The sequence below is a fragment of the Hemicordylus capensis genome, chromosome 5 (genome assembly GCF_027244095.1).
Source record: "Hemicordylus capensis ecotype Gifberg chromosome 5, rHemCap1.1.pri, whole genome shotgun sequence".
NCBI classification, from domain to species: domain Eukaryota; kingdom Metazoa; phylum Chordata; class Lepidosauria; order Squamata; family Cordylidae; genus Hemicordylus; species Hemicordylus capensis.
The window spans coordinates 47974461-47995673 of record NC_069661.1 but is presented as its reverse complement, the minus strand read 5'-3'; the positions used below and the strand labels follow the sequence as shown (position 1 = coordinate 47995673).

General features: G+C 40.6%; 1 protein-coding gene across 1 annotated transcript in view; it reads right to left on the bottom strand.

Moving 5' to 3' along the window:
- The window catches only part of FAT4 (FAT atypical cadherin 4), a 173138-nt gene that overhangs the window by 43014 nt on the left and 108911 nt on the right, over positions 1-21213 (bottom strand). The window contains exons 7-9 of the mRNA XM_053254941.1: positions 16658-16838; positions 5487-5737; positions 174-4526 (exon numbers count right to left, since the gene is read on the bottom strand). Of these exons, the coding sequence (XP_053110916.1) occupies positions 174-4526; positions 5487-5737; positions 16658-16838 (4785 nt within the window). The remainder of the gene's footprint in view (positions 1-173; positions 4527-5486; positions 5738-16657; positions 16839-21213) is intronic.

The window sequence follows — 21213 nt, the reverse complement described above, 5'->3', positions numbered from 1 at the left end:
GAAGGTTGGTAGACACTCAGGGGCATACATCGAGGAAGCAGGGGGATCAGGAAAAAATCTTGTGCACACAAAGTGTTCTAAAGCAAGGGCAGAATTAGACTGGATGCTACTGCTCACTGCTAATTAAACTCTGTTTTTCATTTAGAATAATTGTACAAGCAACAAATTCTTACCTGTATAACCAGTTTTGCAAACACACTTGAAGCTTCCTGGGAAGTTCTGGCAGAGAGCACCATTTTTGCATGGACTGGACAGGCACTCATTGATATCTCTCTCACAAGCCATTCCAATAAAACCAGTGGAGCAACTGCAAGAGAATCCTCCCACCAGGTTGTGGCAACTTCCACCATTGTGGCAAGGGGATGGGAGGCATTCGTCGATGTCCATTTCACACAATGTTCCATCGTATCCTGGCATGCATTGGCATGTAAAAGGCTGCAGAGGTTCATTTGCCATGATGATGACTGGGACACTTTCATGGCTCCTTAACTTAGAGCCTACACCAAGTTTCCTCAAGCAGCTACCTCCATTTTGACAAGGTTTTTGTAAACAAGAGTCATGATCCACAGACTCTATTCGAACTCCACTTTGACGGAAAAGTATTTCTTTGATGCTTTCAAAGAAGGTGGTTACACCGCCAGAATTCACATACTGATGGTTGTTTCGCTTCACAGCTGCCATCAAAAAAGTCCGGTTGTTCTCCTCATAAATCCCATAAAGTTGCACAGCAGTTCCTAATCCAGTTAACTGTGAATTGGCAATTCGTAAAAAATGAAGATAGTGATTGGTCAAAAACTCTCTTACAGTTTGTACATTAAGATGAAGAAGGATGCTGTTATCAATTGTGGCGTTATTGAATCCTGAAAAAAATACCCGGATGCTGCTAGTAACTGAGTTGTGTAACCCATCATTGCTTAGGACTGTCAGATCAAATGTTCCATCTGTGGACCTCGGCAAGGAATTCAAATCACAAGTGCCTGCTGGAATATTGAAAAGGCTTGTAACTCCTGATGTAAGAGAGCACTGGAAACTGTCTAAAACATCTGGATCCTGAGGTTTTACATTGCCTAATGCTCCACCAGGGAACAGACTGCCATAATAATGAACAAAAATTTCTACAGTTCTAGGTTGTGATGGGTTATCGTTTTTGTCTATCACCTTTATATGTACAGTCCCTGTGGAAGACATGTGAGGAATGCCTGAGTCTTTGGTAATCACTGACAAATAGAAATCACAAATTTGTTCTCTATCAATCTCTCTAGTTGTGGTCAACACTCCAGCTGTGCTGAGACTAAAATAACTAGTTGCTGTGCCAGTGCTAAGTAAGTAATAGGAAAAGGGACCTTGATTTGGAGGAAGATCAGGATCAGTAGACTGAAGCGTCATCACAGGTGTTCCTGCACGGTTATTTTCCATTATCTCTCCTTCGGTGGTAGAAAGGGTGGGCCCATTATCATTGATATCTTCCAGAGATACTAATAAAGAGGCACTTCCTGTAGCCGATGGCACTCCTGAATCAATTGCTAACACAGTTAGGTTGTACACTGGTAAAGTTTCTCGATCCAGTTCTGCAGTAACTGTAACCTGCCCCGTCTGCGGGTTAATAGAAAAGGCACCGTTGTTGTTCCCGGTACCAATAAAATAGGAGAACCTGTTCCAGCTAGGGAGAGAGTCAGAGTCAAAGGCACTTACAAATGTGACATGCGTCCCAGAAGGAACACCTTCACTGATTTGTACATGGTAGACTTCTAAGCTGAAGACAGGAGGGTCATTGGCATCTAGTATAGTGATATTCACAACTACTTCATCTACATCTGCACCACGAATGCTTCCAGCATTTTTTGCAAGTACTTTCAGTGAGATTCTTTCTTCCTTTTCCCTGTCAAGAGAGCCTGTGACATAGATCTGCCCACTCTTGTCATCAATCTGGAAACCCTTTTTTCTGCTATGGCCAAAGATTAGATAGTGGACTTCTCCGTCAGTCCCCATATCCCGATCACTTGCAAAGACTTCTCCCACAACAGTACCCTTAGAAGCTGCTTCAGACACCTCAAAATAGTAAAGCTTGGACACAAATCGTGGCACATACTCATTCGTCCCTGTTAAGTGGATGTTGACATTAGCAAAGCTGCACCTCTCTTCATCAGGAACATTAAAGGCCTTTATGGTTAAATGATAGCTTTGTTTGGTTTCATAATCTAAAAAACCTTGAGTGGTGATAATTCCTGTGTTAGGATCAATAACAAACAGGTCACTGTCCGAAGACTGAACTGCATATGCAATCACAGCATTAGCTCCAGAATCAGCATCAGTTGCACTAAGACGTATAACAGTTGTCCCACTAGGAGCATTCTCTAAAACACTTGGAAAGTAGTCTTCTGGGCTGAAAGCTGGAGAATTATCATTCACATCAATAACAGTAACAGTGATACTACAATACCCAGTTCTAGCAATCCATCCTCCATCTACAGCACTAATAGTAATCTCATGCTTTTGGCATAACTCATAATCAAGGGGCTTGGCAAGCCTTAATGCACCGGTAGATATGTTAATTGCAAAGTTGCCAGCATCGTTTCCAGAAGAAATATTGTATCTGATCAACCCATTCATAGCAGAATCTTTGTCCCTTGCTGACACAGTCCTGAGAATGGCTCCAGCAGCATGACTCTCAGGAACAGTTATACTAATAGGGCTTTGAGAAAACTCTGGTGTATGATAGTTTTCCTCTGTTACTACTATCTGCACAGTCACCTCTGATGAGAGAGGAGGGTTGCCTTTGTCTTTAGCTTTTACATTTATTAGGAAATTTTGATTCATATCATTTATCAGTGAAGATGCTACTGAAATCCAACCTGTCTTAGTGTCCACATTAAATTTGCCGGTTAGATTGTCATCATTGGAAAGAATGTACTCCACTTCTGAATTCAGACCAAAGTCTTTAGCATCCACAGCAGTAACTTTAATTAATTTTGTACCCACAGCTACATTTTTAGTGACGGGTGTAAAATATTGGCTAGCCAGAAACTGGGGTGCATTGTCATTACTATCCACAACATTGATTGTGACTGTTGTCTCGCTCAGCAAAGGAGGGCTGCCTCGATCTGAGGAGGTCACCACAAAACTGTGTCTGTTAAGACCGACACTGCTGGAGCCAGTGGAGTTTTGGAACTTCAATGACTGCTTATTAAAAATTTCCCCTGTAGATGCATTAATTCGGAAAAACTCTGACTGGGATTTTATGAAGTAGAACACTTGTCCATTGGATCCTTCATCTGGATCTGTTGCAGATATCTGGGTCACCTTTGATCCAACTTCGTAATGTTCAGGACAGTCTAAGTAATAGGATGTTTTTGTAAACCGCGGAGCATTGTCATTGATGTCTGTCACAAAAATGGTAACATCGGTGCTTACTGTCCACCCAGAGTCATGTGCTGAAACTCTGATTCTGTAGCGATCTGTATCCTCCCTGTTTAGAAGCCTGCTAATGGTTATATCCCCCGTATTGGGATTGATGACAAATGGTATATTTGTATCCCATATTGAATACCTGCTGACAGCATTCACTCCAATATCTTCATCTGAGGTTGTGACTCGTGCAACAGTATAACCCAAAGGTGCATTTTCAGGTACAAGAGCACTGAATATCTGAGAAAATTTGGGTGCATTATCATTTTCATCTAAGACATTAATAAGTACTTGGACAGTTGTACTCTGAACAGGAGTACCTCTGTCTGTAGCTTTTATAGTAAGTGTGTACTGGGCAACATTCTCCCTATCTAAAGGTCTGATACTTCTGATTTCACCACTGGCACGATGGATACTGAAACTGTTCTCCTTGTTACCACTGACTATTTCATAATCTAACTGTCCATTTGGGCCACTGTCTTTGTCCACTGCAGTCACAGTAATTATTTTACATGGTGAAAGGTTCTCTTGTATTTCAGCAATTAGTGGATCTCGCTCAAACACTGGTGCATTATCATTTATGTCTATCACTGTTATGTCTAATTTTATATAAGAAGAAAATGGTGGAAACCCCATATCTCTGGCTTCAATCCAAACAACATATTTCTGTATTGCTTCATAATCCAAAGGCTGGCTGATGTAGAACTGGCCAGTTAGCTGGTCAATCTGAAAGGTAGTGCCAAGATTACCGCTAGCAATGTAGTAAGACAAAGAACCGCCTCTGGATGACAGTCCAGAAATTGAAGTGACAAAAGTGCCAACTGCTTGATTTTCAGGAAACATGAATGTGTGTTGTTCAGCTCGGATTTGAGGAAAATCTGCTCTGTTCACAAATCTTACAGTCACAGTTGTAGAATCTGTCTTTGCATGTAAGCCGCCATCTTTCACATTAACGGAAAAGGTCATTTCAGAAGTTCCAGAGAGTCGGTCAGCAGCCATAATGGCTCCTCGCATTGGATCAATGATGAATTTTTCAGAATTCTTTCCCGAAAGAGAATAATCAAGTTCGGCATTAGGTCCAGAATCAGCATCTGTAACTGTCACAGCAAATACAAGTGTACCTGCAAAGGAAAACAAATAGAGAATAAGTAATCCCATGAGATGAATACTAGTCTCTGAACAGGGAATTCTGACCTATTTAGTATTGGGATACACTGCCTTTTTCATAGTAATAAGAGTTAATTAGATGAGAGGCCAAATTTTCAACAGCTAGAGATGAACAAAATAAAAATGCATTCGCAATTTACACCTTACCATTAAATCATGAAATAGCATTCATATTACAAATCTGAACAATGGATACAACTGTATCTACTAACATAACTATCTGATGCTTTAGATCAGTATACTTAGGACATATCAGTAAATATTTCCTAAGTACACTTTCTTGAAAGTAAGTGCTATTACTATAGCACCTAATATGCAAGTAAATGAGTTCAGGATGTTGTTGTACTTATGTAGCAATATAAATGCCAGAATAAATTAAAACTCTATCATGAATTCTACTGAAAAGTGGCTGGCATTCAGAGGAACGGTGCAGTTGCAAAATGAGCAATTATTTATTCAGATTCATTCAAAACATTTGCTCAGCCTCTCCTTGCACTCAAGGCTGTGAGCTCTGGCTGATCTTATACTCTGATGTGTTCCATAATGATGGAGAGCATCTCTGATTGTGGTGTTGGGATACTAGTCATTAGGAGTAGCAGACCTGCCAGTCTGCTCTTTCATACGAACATTAAAGGTAAAGTTGTGCCATCGGGTCAGTGTCGACTCCTGGTGACCACAGAGCCATGTGGTTTTCTTTGGTAGAATACAGGAGGGGTTTACCATTGCCATCACCCGCACAGTGTGCGATGATGCCTTTCAGCATCTTCCTATACCGCTGCTGCCCAATATAGGCATTTAACATTACTTGCATATTAAAATCTCAGAGATCAGTGTGATGTATCAGCTCATTAGTTTCCCTGATTAGCCCAAAAGTAACAGCAAAGCTAATACAGTATTATGTTTTATTACCTTACCTGAACTTGTAGGTGATGGAATATGAGTGACGTATGGATGATGTTGAAATTTGGGGGGGTTGTCATTGACATCAGCAAGAGTGACAAGAACACTTGTGGAACTAGAAAGAGCCTTTGGAAAGCCACCATCTCTGGCCACAACAATCAAAGTATAATTCTCTTTAGTCTCTCTGTCCAGCAGGGCACTTGTGATGATCTGCCCAGTTGAAGGGTTGATTGTGAACTGTGAATTTCCACCACTAAGGCTATAGCTGCAGATAAACAAGGAAGGAGACATTTTGCACACTTACTTCAATGTGAAATAATCTGATTTATTATTTGCATTTCTACAAACCCTGTATGGAATCATAGATACATATGTTTATTTATTTAAAATATTTATGCACTACCTTTCTATCCAAAAGGATCTGCAAGGCAACTTAATATCTACAGAAACAGTTGTAGTAATATTTTAAAAGGAACAATAAAACCACAGCATCAGCAGGAAAAAAGAACAGAGTTGAAAAAGGACATAAAGGCAACATTAATTGTCTGATATTTCAAGTGCCCTGAAGATTACAAGGTCTCTGCTTGTCATGTGAGTGAACAGCAGAATTCATTTGTAATGAATTAACATTTATACAGACCTGTGTGGTATAGGACAAGTTTTAAGTCATCAGCTAATGTGAACAGACCTTTCAGAGGAGCATGCAAATAAGAAGGTTGCAGCCTTCTAATAAGAAGGAATGCAACATTTAATTTTATTTATTTATGTATTTATTTCATTAACTACATTTATATCCTTCCTCCAAGGAGCCCAAGGTGGTGTACATGGTTATGTTTATCTTGACAACAACCCTGTGAGGTAGGTTAGGATGAGAAATAAGTGACTGGCCCAGAGTCACCCAGTGAGTTTCATGACTGAATGGGGATCTGAGCTCAGGTCTCCCCAGTCCTACTTCTACACCACACTGGTGATGAAGTTACTTTTTCTTCAGTATTATAGAGACTGAGATGGGACTATACAGAGGTAAATAAGGGCATTTTTTTCTTTTCAAGAAAAGACCACATAATTACAATTGGATAACAGAACACATCTGATAAGTCTTAAAAGCACAATGACATTGTTCTCATGACCAACCCTACCCAGGTAAGGCAATGCTAGCTAACCCTACCCGGGTAGGGCTAGTTATGAAAAGCGCAAGGTGTTCCTCCACCGGGTAGCCTGGGTTTGAAACTCAGGCTAAAAGTTAGGTAGGAGGATGTGCGCATGCCTCCTGCTTCACTGCCCAGTTGTGTGGGTCCTTAGTCTGCTGGCAGCTCTTTTCGTGTTGCCGGCAGCCACTAAAACCATAGAGGCTGGGGGAAGGAGCGACCAGGCAACAGGAACTTTTACAATGCACTGCACTGTGGGATTCGTGGCAGCTGGGCTTCCTTCTGCTAGCTTCTCCCACTGCTACACTGCTTGTGTGGGTGCGAAGGTGGTGGAGCCTAGAGGAACCACCAATCATGTGGGGGAAAGACAGATAGGCTCCTGCCTTCTCCCCTGCCCTCGTTATTTTGGTTGTGAGAATGACCTCATTACTGCACATATATAAAACCAGCTCTTCTGTAGAGATGGTTACAAGTTGGTTAGGCCCTAATACAGGAGCAGCACTGCTTGAAATTATTAAGAAAAACAATGGTGTTATGAAAAATACATAAAATATTGCATTTGCTTCTAATTTTAAACCAAAATGAAAAGAATAATAAAAATGTCAGCTACACTGCCTAGAGGATCATCAACTTCAGTGAATTGGAGCAAGCTCTCATAACCAGCCATTCATCCTAAGAAAATGCCCTAGGTAGCAAAATAATTGCTTGATTATTATTTAATAAGAAAGTCATGATTATGTAAATAATGTAGTGTTGTTTGGGATATGACTATTAGAAAAAGAAATTCCTGCATCACCCAAATCCCAAGAGACAGTTTTCAGATGAGTTTCATTTTTCACACAATTACAACACTGAGAAGAGGAGGAGCACAGGAAAATGTGTAGAATACAATCATGTATGTGCTCTTATAGCTCCTAAGAATTTAATATGTGAGAAATCTGACTGACATCCAGGACAGTGCTAGTCACTACTGCATTAAATGTCATGCCCCACTGCAGCTCATGTAGCAACTGTGACAGTGGGAATTCCCAGGGATGGGCATGCTGAATAAAATTCCCAATATGTTGATATGGCATGCTAGGTTGCTCAAGGGAATCAGCCCATGGTACAACACTAGCACATGCAATAAATTTCATGCCTGGTTGGCAGTCATTCAAAGTGGATCAGAATATCACTCAGAACTGAATTCATTTTCATTGAAATGGTACTGACTGCCTCACTCTTATCCAAAACTGTCTTAAGCAACTGAACATCCATGAAAAAAAAAGCTGAAAGAGTGAAACAGGCAATAAAGTTTGAATTACAATGATATCCCACTAATTAAAATTGGTGTTGATTATTGTCTCTTCTCAAATCCTTTGAAATATGGATGTTGTAGGCTATATTGAAATGTGCAATTAGTTTTTATTATACTAATAAGTTCACATCACAATAAGCTTTTCAGTTAATATCACAAAACAAATATATCTCACTTAAAACCAGACATTTATTGATTTGCTTCAGCATTTTGTATTCACTTTCATATTTACATTTTATATAAATGAATAGGGTCATTGAAAAAGAGTTTCTACTGGAGCACACAGGGCAGTATAGATATCTCAGTGAATAATCATTTTTGGGTACCAGTTTCAGATCTTATTTTTCTGTTCATCCTACTCTCTGGTGCTGATTTCCCCTTTCTTTTCTTTCTTTTGGTTCACATTAGGTCATGGGTTGCCTAGAGACATCCCTGATAACTTTTAAAAAGTCTCTAAAGACACATGTATTCACCCAAGCTGTTTAACTAGACTTGTGGTTTAAATTGTTTCAAGGTTTTAATTTTTGTTTTAATTTGTTTTATGTTGCTGTAAACCACCCAAAGGTGGAAGTTTGGGGCAGTATACAAATATAATATAAACAAACAAACAAAAACTAAATAGGAGTCAGCTGTAATTCATGTTACTTTCTGTGAAGTAAGGATAAGCTGTTCAGGTTTTAAAAACCTGTTGAGTCTCAACAGTCTTTGTTGAGCCTTGGTCACAGTACTTCGTTTCAAAGACCTCCTCCCCAATGTGAAGTGGCAAAAACTTACTATTTTGTTGTAATCTATTTATGATGGTATTTTCTTTTTAAAGGTAAAGCAGCTTTCTGCTCTTTTGCATGTTGATTTGCTGACTGGGCTGTAGATTTTCTGCTTATCTAGAGCGCTCTTCAGACATTTGTGAGCACCACTGCATTTAGTTACAGCTCCCAAAGGTTTGCTGCTCACAGAATCCAGGCTGCTGCTGAAAGTGCCAGCCATCACAGTTACGACGCTCCCCCCTTCAGACAAATGGAGTCATAACCACAAGCAGCCAGCTGGAGGGATGGAGTGACAGCTCCAGGGCAGGACTTCCTCCCCACTTTGGGTGCTGTAACCATGAGCACACTGGTGCTCACAAATGTCTGAAAAAGACTTATGTTTCCTATAAGTTTGCAATTTTATGCAATGCATGTGTAGCTTCATATTCTGACTTGGAGCACATTATATTCAGAACGATGGGTGGGTTTTAAAAATTCTTATTTAGCAAGGCTAAAATTCCATTTACTATGAAAATATATGTATCAGGATGGCATTTCCAACATTTTAAAAATGTTGCTTGTAAATAGGAGTGTGCATTTTGGATTTTTTCTGCTTCAATTTTGACCAAATCTGAAACACTCCCATTTTGTTTTTTGTTCGAAATCAACCCATCCGAAACACACCAATTTCATTTTCGGTCCGAATTTTCACGATCCGAATCCAAAACGTTTCAGATTTTTAAAAAGGGCCCTGGGGCAAAACGAGTGGGTGGGGGTGGTAGTGCCCAATGGGTGGAAGCTACCACCCAAATTTCAGAGGGATTTGGCAAAAGGCTGATTGTTGGTGAATTTTTTAAGTTTGCACGTCTTTAAGATTTTTCTCATAGGGAATAATAGAGGTTACAGAAAAAGTATTGCTTTACGGCAGGGGGAAAGGGGTGGCCCAGAGCGGGGTGTGGTGGGTGGCAGTACCCAATGGGGGCAAGGAAGCTACCACAATTATTTCAAGGGAATTGGGCAAAGGGCTGATTTTTAAAGAATTAATGAAGTTTATGCGTCTTTAAGATTTCTCCCTATAGGGAATAATGGAGGTTTCAGCATCCCCATAACTCCATTTGGAGGGCACTGGGGTGGCCCAGAGTGAGTGATGGTGTGGTGCACACAGGGTACTGGGTTTTTCTGTTTCTGAGGTGTTCAGTGTAGATTCTCTGCTGGCATTGAGCTTTTCAGTGACAAATGAGAATCCACTCTCATCTGCTACCAGAGAGTCTACATTGAACACCTCAGAAAGAACAAAACCCTGTACCCCATGGGCTTGTGGGTATGAGGTAGTTGGGACTCTATGTGCACTATACCACCACTCGCTCTGGGCCATCTCAGTGCCCCCCCCCCCCAAGTGCAGTTATGGAGCTGCTGAAACCTCCTATTATTCCCTATGGGAAAAAAATCTTAAAGACATGTAAACTTCATTAATTCTTTAACAATCAACCCTTTGTCCAATTCTCTTTGAATAAGGGTGGTGGGCAGGCACCCATTGGGGCATTACAACCCAACCCACTCTTCTGCCCTTGAAGCCCCCTTTCTTCCCTAAATCAGCCCCCAAGACACGCAAACTACAATTCCTTAAAAAAAAAATCCACCCTTTGACCAATTCCTTTGTAATCCCACCACCCATTGGGGCACTACCACCCGAATCTGCCCCTGAAGCCCTCTTTCTGCCCCAAATCTGCCCCAAAGAACATTAACTCATTCTCTAAATGCCTGCCTACAGGCAGTAATGGGCTCGATGAGGGAGAGCAAATTGAAGCTGAATCCAAGCAAGACGTAGGTGCTCATTGTGGGGGCTCAGAATCTGAGGGGTGAGTTAGATCTTCCTGTGCTGGATGTGGTTACACTCCCCCGGAAGGAGCAGGTGCACACCTTGGGATTACTCCTGGACCCAGGCCTCACCCTGGTATCTCAGGTGGAGGCCATGACCAGCAGTGCTTTCCATCAGCTTCAGCTGATTCGACAGCTGCGCCCACTCCTTGAAGAGGATGACCTCAAAACAGTGGTGCATCAGCTGGTAACCTCCCGGGTTGACTATTGCAATGCGCTCTACATGGGGCTGCCTTTGTATGTAGTCCGGAAACTTTAGTTAGTTCAGAATGCGGCAGCCAGATTGGTCTCTGGGGCAACCCGGAAAGACCATATGATGCCTGTTTTAAAACAGTTACACTGGTTGCCGATATGTTTCCAGGCAAAATACAAAGTGCTGGTTATTACCTTTAAAGCCCTGAACGGCTTGGGTCTGAGATATCTTAGAGAGTACCTTCTTTTACATGATCCCCACCGCACGTTAAGGTCATCTGGGGAGGTCTGTCTCCAGTTACCACCGGTTTGTTTGGTGGCGACTCAGAGGTGGGCCTTCTCTGTAGCTGCTCCTGGGTTGTGGAATGCTCTCCCAGCAGAAATTCATAATCTTAATTCTTTACTGACCTTCAAGAGAGCCCTTAAAACCCATCTGTTTGACCTGGCCTTTCAGGGTTTTTAATTAGTTTTAATTGTTTTAATGTTAACCTGGTTTTCAGGGTTTGTTTTGATAGTTTGTGTTTTAAGATGTTTTTAAATTGGTGTTTATATTTGTATTTCTGTTTTAATTGTTTTTAATGATTTCTGTTTTTTAATTTTAAACCGCCCTGAGCCAGCTCGGAAGGGCGGTATAAAAATCAAATAAATAAATAAATAAATAAATAAATAAATAAATAAATAAATAAATATACAGTGCACATCAACAACAGCACTGTTGTGCAAGGAACCAGGTTTCCAAAACAGGGAATTTAACAGAATCAGACACAAATGGAACATTGTATTAAAATAATAACTCTACTGACAGATGGATTTGATATAATGTCAATAATAAGCAGCAGCCAGATAGATACAATGTGACAAGGGGAAACCAATACCTCCCTGCAAACAGGAAAAAACCCTAAATACACAAATCAAGATTAGAGATGTGTATGTGTGGTGTGGTGTGTGCGCGTGTGTTACCATTATAAATGGGTACTCTCACTCAGTCTTCTCAAATGCTGGGTCTCTTTGTAGTCCACTGCAGTGGGTGATTATTCTCACAGCAGCAGGAAGAAGTATAAAACAGAGAAAACTAAAAATTAATAATTTTTAAACCCTCTTTTCTTCCAAATCTCTTTTTCTAAAAAAAAAAGCAGCAAAAAATGCAGGAGAGAATGGCACAGGTAGAAGTAGTGGCTGGCAGCAATCAATGGCAGCAATGCTGGACAATAGCAGCGATGTTGGGCAACTGGAGGCAATGGTGGACGATAGGGGTATCAAGACTGAGGAATCAGGCAATAGAGCTTTCTCTTCTCCCACACGAGGCAGCAGAAAGGAAGAAATGGTGCCTGCAACCCCAATAAATACCCTGGTGCAAAACTCCTCTGAAAATCCCCCGCACACACCTTGCTGTTCTTTGCCCTCCACCTAGCCAATGAGGATGAATTTAAACATTAAAATTCCTTAAAAGGAATTAGGAGGCAACAGCAAGCAGATCAGCCCCTGCTTTCGCTGGCCAATCTACAGGCTTGAAGGGCGGGAAATTCAAACAGATGTCAGGACTCAAAATGGAGACTGAGGAGAAAGACTTCTCTCAAAATGGAGATCCGAAACATTTTCCGAAATACAAAATTTCGGATCCCAAATAGGGTTGTTTCATTTTGTATACAAAAATCTTTGGAATTGGATTCTGTGTTTCGTTTTGTATACAAAACACCTGAAAATGCCATTTTCGAGTACAAAATGTTTTGTACCCAAAACATTTCACACATCCCTACTTCTAAGATAACTTGCACCACTATAAATCAGTATATCAGCAGATGGGGGATAAATTCTACAGGAGATGTGGAAGATGCGGGAGAGGAGAGCTGGTCTTATGGTTGCAAGCATGACTTGTCCCTTTAGCCAAGCAGGGTCTGCCCTGGTGGCATATGAAAGGGAGACTGGAAGTGTGAGCAATGTAAGATATTCCCTTCAGGGGATGGAGCCGCTCTGGGAAGAGCAGAAGGTTCCAAGTTCCCTCCCTGGCTTCTCCAAGATAGGGCTGAGAGAGATTCCTGCCTGCAACCTTGAAGGAGTGTTGCATCAGTGCAGTGCTGGTCTGGATATCAGCCAGAATTTTTTTCTGTTTTAAATGTTACTTTATTTCTTTTGTACAAATGATTATTTTTATTTCCTTGTTGGAAAAATGTGATCTAAATTGCAATAAAGTTATTTAAAATAGGAAAGTCAAATACTGTAGCCCCTTGTGTGCCCAGCAATAAACGAATGTTCATATTCCTTGAAGCTGAATGGAAAATTCTTATCCTAGCTTTCTTGCATGGCAGGTACTGGTAGTGATTAATAACTTGCATGAATCTTCTCTGCATTCCATTAGAAACACACACTCCTCAAAGGTAAACGCTCAGGCTGTCACTGTCACTTAATATCTAATTTTCTTCTTCTGATATTCAGCAGTGGGTATTTCCTAGTTAAAACAGTTCTTTCAGCAACTAGAAATTTGAAAGGCATTTGGCATAAAACAAACCAGTCAAATGCTGACTTTTCTTCAGCTATTTTGAGTGGTAGACACAAGTTCAGTTGTCATTTGCAAATTCTTTTCTTCCTTTTTTGGTGTGTGTGTGGGGTATATTTAATGTTGGCAGAAAAGTTACAGTTTCATTTCATATAAACTTGCTTAATACAACCAAGACAAATGGATTTGCCAGCCAATGCAAAGCTGTTCACTATATGAAAAGATATTAATCAGTTTATAAGCTATTTTTCATATTTATGTTCACATGAGGGGAAACTTTGCTTAGAGAAACACCTATTATAAATCCAGTTTTTAGACTGGCATGTATGAAACTGAGGCCTTAAAATATATATTCATGTTTGTTTTAAACTGATAGCATGATACTAAACCATATACACAGTCAGTGACAAGGGTTGGTCAAGTATGATACCGGCGAAGTAGGGCACTGGACAAGGACCATCACAGGGTCCTTGGCTGACCCCAGAGGCCCTAATGGGGGGGGGGGAGAGATGGTGGCTATCAGAAGCATTGCAAGCTACATTAGAGGTGAAGGAAGATGGTGGTTGCCAATGCAGCTGTCAAAGAGTGTTCCAAACCTCCACTACCATCAAGGTAAGCCTCCCCCAAACCCTTTTGGTGGTTTATCTTAACAGGGGCAGTGGAGGCTTGGAACATTCTTTGATAGCTGCATTGTCAACCACCATCTTCCTTTACCTCTAATGCAATGCCCCCACTGTTGTGTCACTGGGTTTAATGGCAAGGATGTTGTGTTATTGCACAGATAAAAAATTGTGGTCACCAGTGCAGCTGCCTCACCTCTTTGCCATTGCCAGCATGGTGTAGTGCTTAGAGTGTTGGACTATAAACAGGGAGACCCAAATTAAAGTTCCCACTCAACCATGAAACTCACTGAGGTTCTACACATGACCCATGTGTACAGCCTCATGAGGTTATGTGGGGAAAGCGGGCTTAGCCTGCTCTCTCCGCATTTGAGCAGTCACTCATTGCTGGGCAGCCGGATTGGCTGTCCAGGTGAATGGCTGCTTCAATTGGGTGCTCCTGTGCCCGGCCGCAGCTCCCTCGGGGTCTCTGGGGGTTGGGGAGCGCTGCTGCGTGGCACCCCAAAACCCTAGGAAGCCACCATGTGAGTGTGTGGTGCCTTCCTGGGGATCCTCTCCCCTCTCCCCCAACCTCGAGTGTATCAGCTGAGGCTGCAAGCAGCCACGGCTGACACACAATCAAGCGAGTGACACACTTGCTCCGCTAACCTTGTTTAAGGGGAGGGTGTTTTTTTTAGGTGGGCTAGCTGCCATGGAACCACCAGGCTCGCCCACGAGCCTGGTGGTTCTCACGATGGGGAAAACTGGGCTGGGCTCCCTTAGTCCAGTTTTCCTGCATCGTGAGAATAGCCTCACTGGGTGTCTCTGAGCCAGCCACGTATCTCTCTGCCCAACTTACTTCACAAGGTTTATGTGACGTTTTGTGGTAGCAAGCAGGAATTGTCCCCTTGCTAAGCAGGGTCTGCTTTGGTTTACATTTGGATGGGTAACTACATGTGACCACTTTATTCCCCTTAGGAGATGCAGCCATAGCTCAGTGGAAGATCATCTGCTTTGCATGCAGAAGGTTCCAGGTTCAATCCCTGGCATCTCCAAGTCGGGCTGAGATAGACTTCTGGAGACCTTGGAGAGCCGCTGCCAGTCAGTGTAGACAATACTGAGTTACATGGACCAATAGTCTTACTCAATATAAGGCAGCTTCCTATGTTATACTGCTCTGGGATCCTTGGAGAAAGAGTGGGATATAAATGTTTTTTTAAAAAAGTTAAAGGGATCGCAAAGGTACTTAGCTAATCTCCCTTGTGTGCCTGGCACCATCACTAACCATATGTAAAGGATTCTGCTCCCAGTGCCAGTTTTGGGCAACCTCATTTGTTGTGCTTCAGAATGGCTTGCTTGGTGGCTATCATTTGAAAAACGTCCTTTATCATCTCTTTTTGAACACATTGCTAACTCATACCTGCAATGCGGTTGTGTAACTTCAGCTGGTGGCTGAAATACCATGAAGAAGGGTATTATTATTTTTAGTGATTTACAACAGTCCTATCCCTTCCAACCATGATATATGGCCAGCTTTTTCTATGTTATACAATGAATTTAAACAACACTTTATCTCATAATGCTGGCAGTTGTTAGGACAGTGGTGGACTCATCTAGCTCTCTCAGATTACCTTAAAATGCTGGTGCAATGCCAAAGGTTGCAATAACCTGCAGATCACATCTTAACTTTGAAAGCTGAATTAAGAAGTGGCATGTGAATCAAATTAGAATTTCTATTCAGTTTAGAATAATATTTAGTAATATAGCTGTATGCAACATTAGAGAGAGGTGGACCATTAAAATTTTGTGTTTCGTATCAGCTCAGGTTCTTGCCTTTTACTTAAAAATAACAACCCCAAAACCCCCACCTCTCCAGTTTATTTCCAGTTCAGACACTAATTTTAAAATGTGGTTCGGTAACCAGTCCACATACTTTGAACAAGTTTAGATACATTTCACGCACAATATTACAGAATTCTTTCGTTTGCAATGCTGTTGTATAAAGTGGACACAATAAACACTATTTCACTTCAGAAAAATATTTTTTCATTTTAAAAACATGTTTTTAAAATTTAGAAGTTTTTTAATGTATCATTTAAAAAACTTTTGTATTTGCAAAGGTTGTTACAAACGAAAAACATATAACCAAATTAAAATAACAACAACTGCAAAAGGCAATTTAGGATTAATGTTAGAATGGCAGCAAGGAGGAATTTCAACGCCAAAGAAATACAAGAAGCTTCCAACTACAATTCAAGAATCCTCCACACTGACAACCACCCTCTGGATGGGGAAGCCTATGCTTAAACACCAGGCAAGCCTCTCTGTGAACAGAGAGAACAGGAGGACTACTAGTTGTAGGCCCTGCTTAATACTCTCTCCGAATCATCCTTCTTTTCTTTTCAGACGGCTCACTGGCAAATATTGTTTCTCCAAATATAAGTGGAACAGAGAGGCACCCTCATCACTCCTCAAAAGAGCCTACTGAGTGCTTAACTATTTAACTGGTTTTGAACTGGTTTCCACTTTTGGTACTGGTCCTGGAACTGGTACTGAATGGTTTAGTATCCGTTGAGGTTAAAGGCAACCAAGAGATTTTAGATTCAAGTTTAGTTCTGGTTCACCAAAGACCCCTCTGAGCTGGTTTTGGGGTTCAGTTGAACTCCTTAGTACAATCCTCTTCACAGTGTCAACAAATTTGTACTTGGGGGAAATTCAAGATAAACTCTACCAATCTCATTATTCTCAGCCTCTATTAATAAAGGAGGATGAAGAAATGGGTCTTAAAGAAATACATTAAACAGCATCAGAAGTACCACAAATAGAGATCATACCTGATAATTGCATTCACTGATGCATCAGAATCTGAAGAATTTACAAGCAAAACATCTGACCCTGTAGGTGCATCCTCTGGAATAGTTTTGGAATACATATTAAAGGCAAATTTGGGGACGTTATCATTGACATCATCAACTTTGACAGCAATAGTCCCAGTGCCAGTGAGGGCAGGACTTCCTAGGGAAATAAAGAGATTTGAAATGCTAGAGGTTACACAAGTAACAAAACTGATACTGGATATGCCACTCTTCATTTACTATATCACACTTGAACATGTCACAGTTCACAGAGCTGGAAAGGCAAATCCATGCAAAGAACAAGGTCATTTTTGTTTTTAAAGAAGGTCATCTGAAGAATGAAGTCACACAAGAAAAGAAAAGCTTTGTATTGTACTATATTTGCTGTTACATAGGAACATAGGAAGCTGCCATATAGAGTCAGACCATTGGTCTATCTAGCTCAGTATTGTCTTCACCAACTAGCAGCAGCTTCTCCAAGGTTGCAGGCAGGAATCTCTCTCAGCTGTTCACACAGGGAAATGTAGAGCAATACTCAAATCTTGACCTGTAACAATCTAGATTACTTTAATGACTGGGACTGGTCACTGAGTAAGTGCCACTATGGTGAATAAGGGCACAAATAAATGTTATATGCTACTGTGTACAACAGGACCTGGATACTATTTTTGCCCCCTCTTGAAGCACAGGGAAGCAAAAGGTATTGTCTTTTACTTATAATACACATTTGCTTATAATATCTATTCCTGTATTAAATATGTAAGCATTTCTGTAAGAATACTCAGGATGACTTATACTACTGTAATATTAAACCGTGCAATCAATTTTTAAAAAAACACACACACAGAGGAAAAAACATTTTAAGAACAAAAAACAGTCATGGCAATAAAAAACAATTCCTTCTACCACTCTAAATTAATGCTTTCCTAAAAACCCAGGTTTTCCCACACACTGAAAGGCAGTGTGGTAGACATGGGGAGCTTTTGCGGGCGGGGGGGGGAGGTGTCCCACAACCGTTGAAAAGGCCCTGTCATCCATCCCAATCAGCCATACTTTATTTAGATGGTATGGGGACAGGTGACAATCAGTTGTTGCATGAAGCTTCCAGGCATGTGTGGATGGAAGGCGGCAGTCCTAAGAGATCCTGTTACCAGGTCATTTAAGGCCTTAAAGGTTAAGAACAGCACTTTGAATTGGACCCAAAAGCAAAATAGTAACCATGCATCTGGAATAACACTGGAGGAATATGTTTGGAATGCACCCCCCACCCCACCCCGTGACAAATGTCTGGCTACTGCATTCTGAATCAACTGAAGTTCCAAGCACCTTTCCAAGGTAATCCATACTGACCACCTTTCTGAGGTAGCCTCACATTGAAAACTAATCTACTACACATAGCTAAATATTTAGTTCGGCTGCATCACACAAGCAGCCCAAGGAACTGTACTGCCTAGGCAGTCAAATGGACCTTCCACACGTGTTTAATATTTTTGCTTATAAATACAGCCCTACAGTCAAGGGTGATGGAGTCCTAGCCATCACCCTTGCACACATAAAATTTATTAAGTGTCTTTAATGATGTGTACAGTATATTCTCTCACCTCTGAATAAACCACAACCGAGCTCATCTATCTCGGATCCTACGTTTCTAAATCACAGGATACAGGTTCCACACAGCCATGTTAGTGTTTGTTTTTAAAGAAAATAATTTATAAACAATTTAGAAGAAAATGTCAGAAAAGAACTAATTGCAATCTAAATTAAATAATGACAAACAGAATGGAATAGAACATGAATGTACTCTTAGGTGGAACATGTAATCTATCTAATGCTTATCAAAGACAATAGACAACCTCGTGACAACTATACACCATTTAGGCTCCCTACAGTGCATACATGCAGTGACACAGCAGTTTTTCTACAATGTTTCTGTTGCGTGTTCATTTCAGCAGGGCCTGTTAAGGAAAATGTCTCAGACGTATTGCCATATAGTCAGTTCTGCCAACTGCAGAATGTGCCATCTAAAAATAATTTTTCACAACCAATCTCAAACAGCAAGCACTGCTTGCACTGAATCCAAGAGGTGCTAGTACCAAGAGTACAGGCAGTCATGTAGGGACTGGTGATGCATACAGAATTTCATACTCTCCCAAATTTCATATTCTGCCATCAGGGACCTTTACACACATCAGGCTTTACTGTGGGTTTACTAGGAGGCTTAACTGTGAACTCAAAGTTGTTGGGTTTTTTTAACCCCAGATATAAATCAGGATACACTCTAACGCATGCAGTGAAAAACCCAAAATGTGTGTGAACTGTTCCGCGATAACTCTCAGGGACTTCGGGGTAAATCTGGCCAATATGTGAAGATTTCACATATCGCACATCCTTCATTCCAGAGAAGATGCAAGTTAAAGGGGCTTTAAAAGCCCTATGTGAAAAACTTCCAGCAGGTTTTCAGCACACAAGTCAATATGCATGGAATTCTGCACATTTTATTTGCCAGCAGATAACTCTACCTTTGCTCATGGTATCAAAAAACTTTACATATAAAATGAAGAAGAGTCTGGGGTACATAAAAATGTGAGGAATTGCAGTTCAAAAAGTGCATACCCCTTTCCTTTATTATCCCTGTCCTCAACAAGTAAAGTTTGATTACTAAAAGGTATCTTTTTAACAACCAGCCCTCACTAAGCAGGACTTAAAGTAGTTTAACTCTGGTTCTAGAGTCTGCTCCTTCAGCTATCTGGAGCATCCAAGTTCTTGGTGCATTGCGGGAGGACTAAAAGGGGAATAGGGATTGGGAGCATTGGTGAGCTGCTTTCTAAAGTCAGGAAGCCTGGTTTTACAGCTCAGGTCAAACAGCTTCTATTCACAGTTTGCTCCTCTACAGAAGGGGCTACTGCTTCACTTGGGGCAAGTGGGATCCCTGATGCCATCTCCTCTGGGTCCATGTTTGAGTTCCTATTTAGAACCAGAGATATGACAGTTTTAAGAAATCTATCCACTATCTAGGCTAATAGAACATGTGCACAGGTCAAAATGCCGTTCTTAGATTTTCAATATATTTCAGCCAAACATCATGAGACATTAAACATGTCAGCATCTCTTGCATGTGTGTACTTTCCCTTTAGAAGAGCAGCCATGGGAGGAAGCAATCCAGATTGGGTCCAAGGTTCTTTTATTTTCCTGCCCCCCCAAAAAAACCCAATTTGTTCTCACAAGTGCAGAAAATATGTGCCATATTTGAAATGATAATGATATTGCAGCTTTCAAAATAAAAAAGACCAAAACAGGTACCAGCTCTGAAAGATTAAAATGCTAGCCCGTTAATGGCAAACTGTGCAGAAACTTGCTACTCAAAAAGCAAACAAATGTCAGATGAAAAATGCAGTTTACTATATTTAAACCACAGATGAATCCTAATTTAATAAGCACCCCATGTGCATTAATATATCATTATGCTAAGCAATTTAACAGAGGTGGAAATTTTTGCTAAATTGAAATCTGTTGCTTTGCAACAAAGCTTCAGCCAAGCATTCACTGAATGGGGCTCAAAGTGGAAGCTATACATTATTAGAAAGCGTTAACTTTTCCATGCAGCAAACAAGCCTCTCTCACTGTTGGGAAGCAAATCTTTCAAAACGTAGCACAATTCAGACAAGGTCCTGTACATATAGCTGTGGTTTAAAATTTGTTAATAAAATAAGAGTGGCTGAAAATGTAGCTAAATTTACTCCAGGAAGTCCCATTATCATTAATGCCAAATGTGTCCTTTTAATTTAAATGGGACTTCCTCCAGCAAATGTAGTCAGGATGTCAGCCAGTGATTTCTTCATAATTCAGCCGGCACCTATAACTATAGTACCCAATTTACCAAAGTCCCATTGAGAGCAAAGGGGAAGAAAACATGGGAAACTGGATGAAGAATGGATGTCTGTTTAAACAAATAACACAAACATTAAAATAAAATATTGATGACAATAGCACCCTGAGCCACTTTAGGAAGGGTGGTATATAAACTGAATAAATAAATAAATCTTTTAAGAATAAATATGTGCGTAGATTAATTTAAAATAATGGTTTATATAAATATTTTTTCTGTGATGTAATGCTTTCTCCTGCAAGTTCTAAAATGACTACCACTTTCAAACTTTGCAACATTGTGATGCACTGAAAACCTGTGCATACAGATTTCCTACTGAGAGAGAGAGAGAGAGAGAGAGAGAGAGAGAGAGAGAGAGAATAGTGGTAAAAAAGGGTTTTGTAATGTATTTACTTATATCTCCTCTATCCTACCTTTCTATTATTTGTATCCTGTCTTTCTATTAAAAATATCAAGAGCGCCAACAACAACAACATTTATATACTGCTTTTCAACAAAAGTTTCCAAACCAGTTTACATGGAGAAATAATAAATAAATAAGATGGCTCCCTGTCTCCAAAGGGTTCACAATCTAAAAAGAAACATAAGACAGGCACCAGCAACAGTCACTGGAAGTGCAACACAGATCAACATAAATAATGCAGTTCAT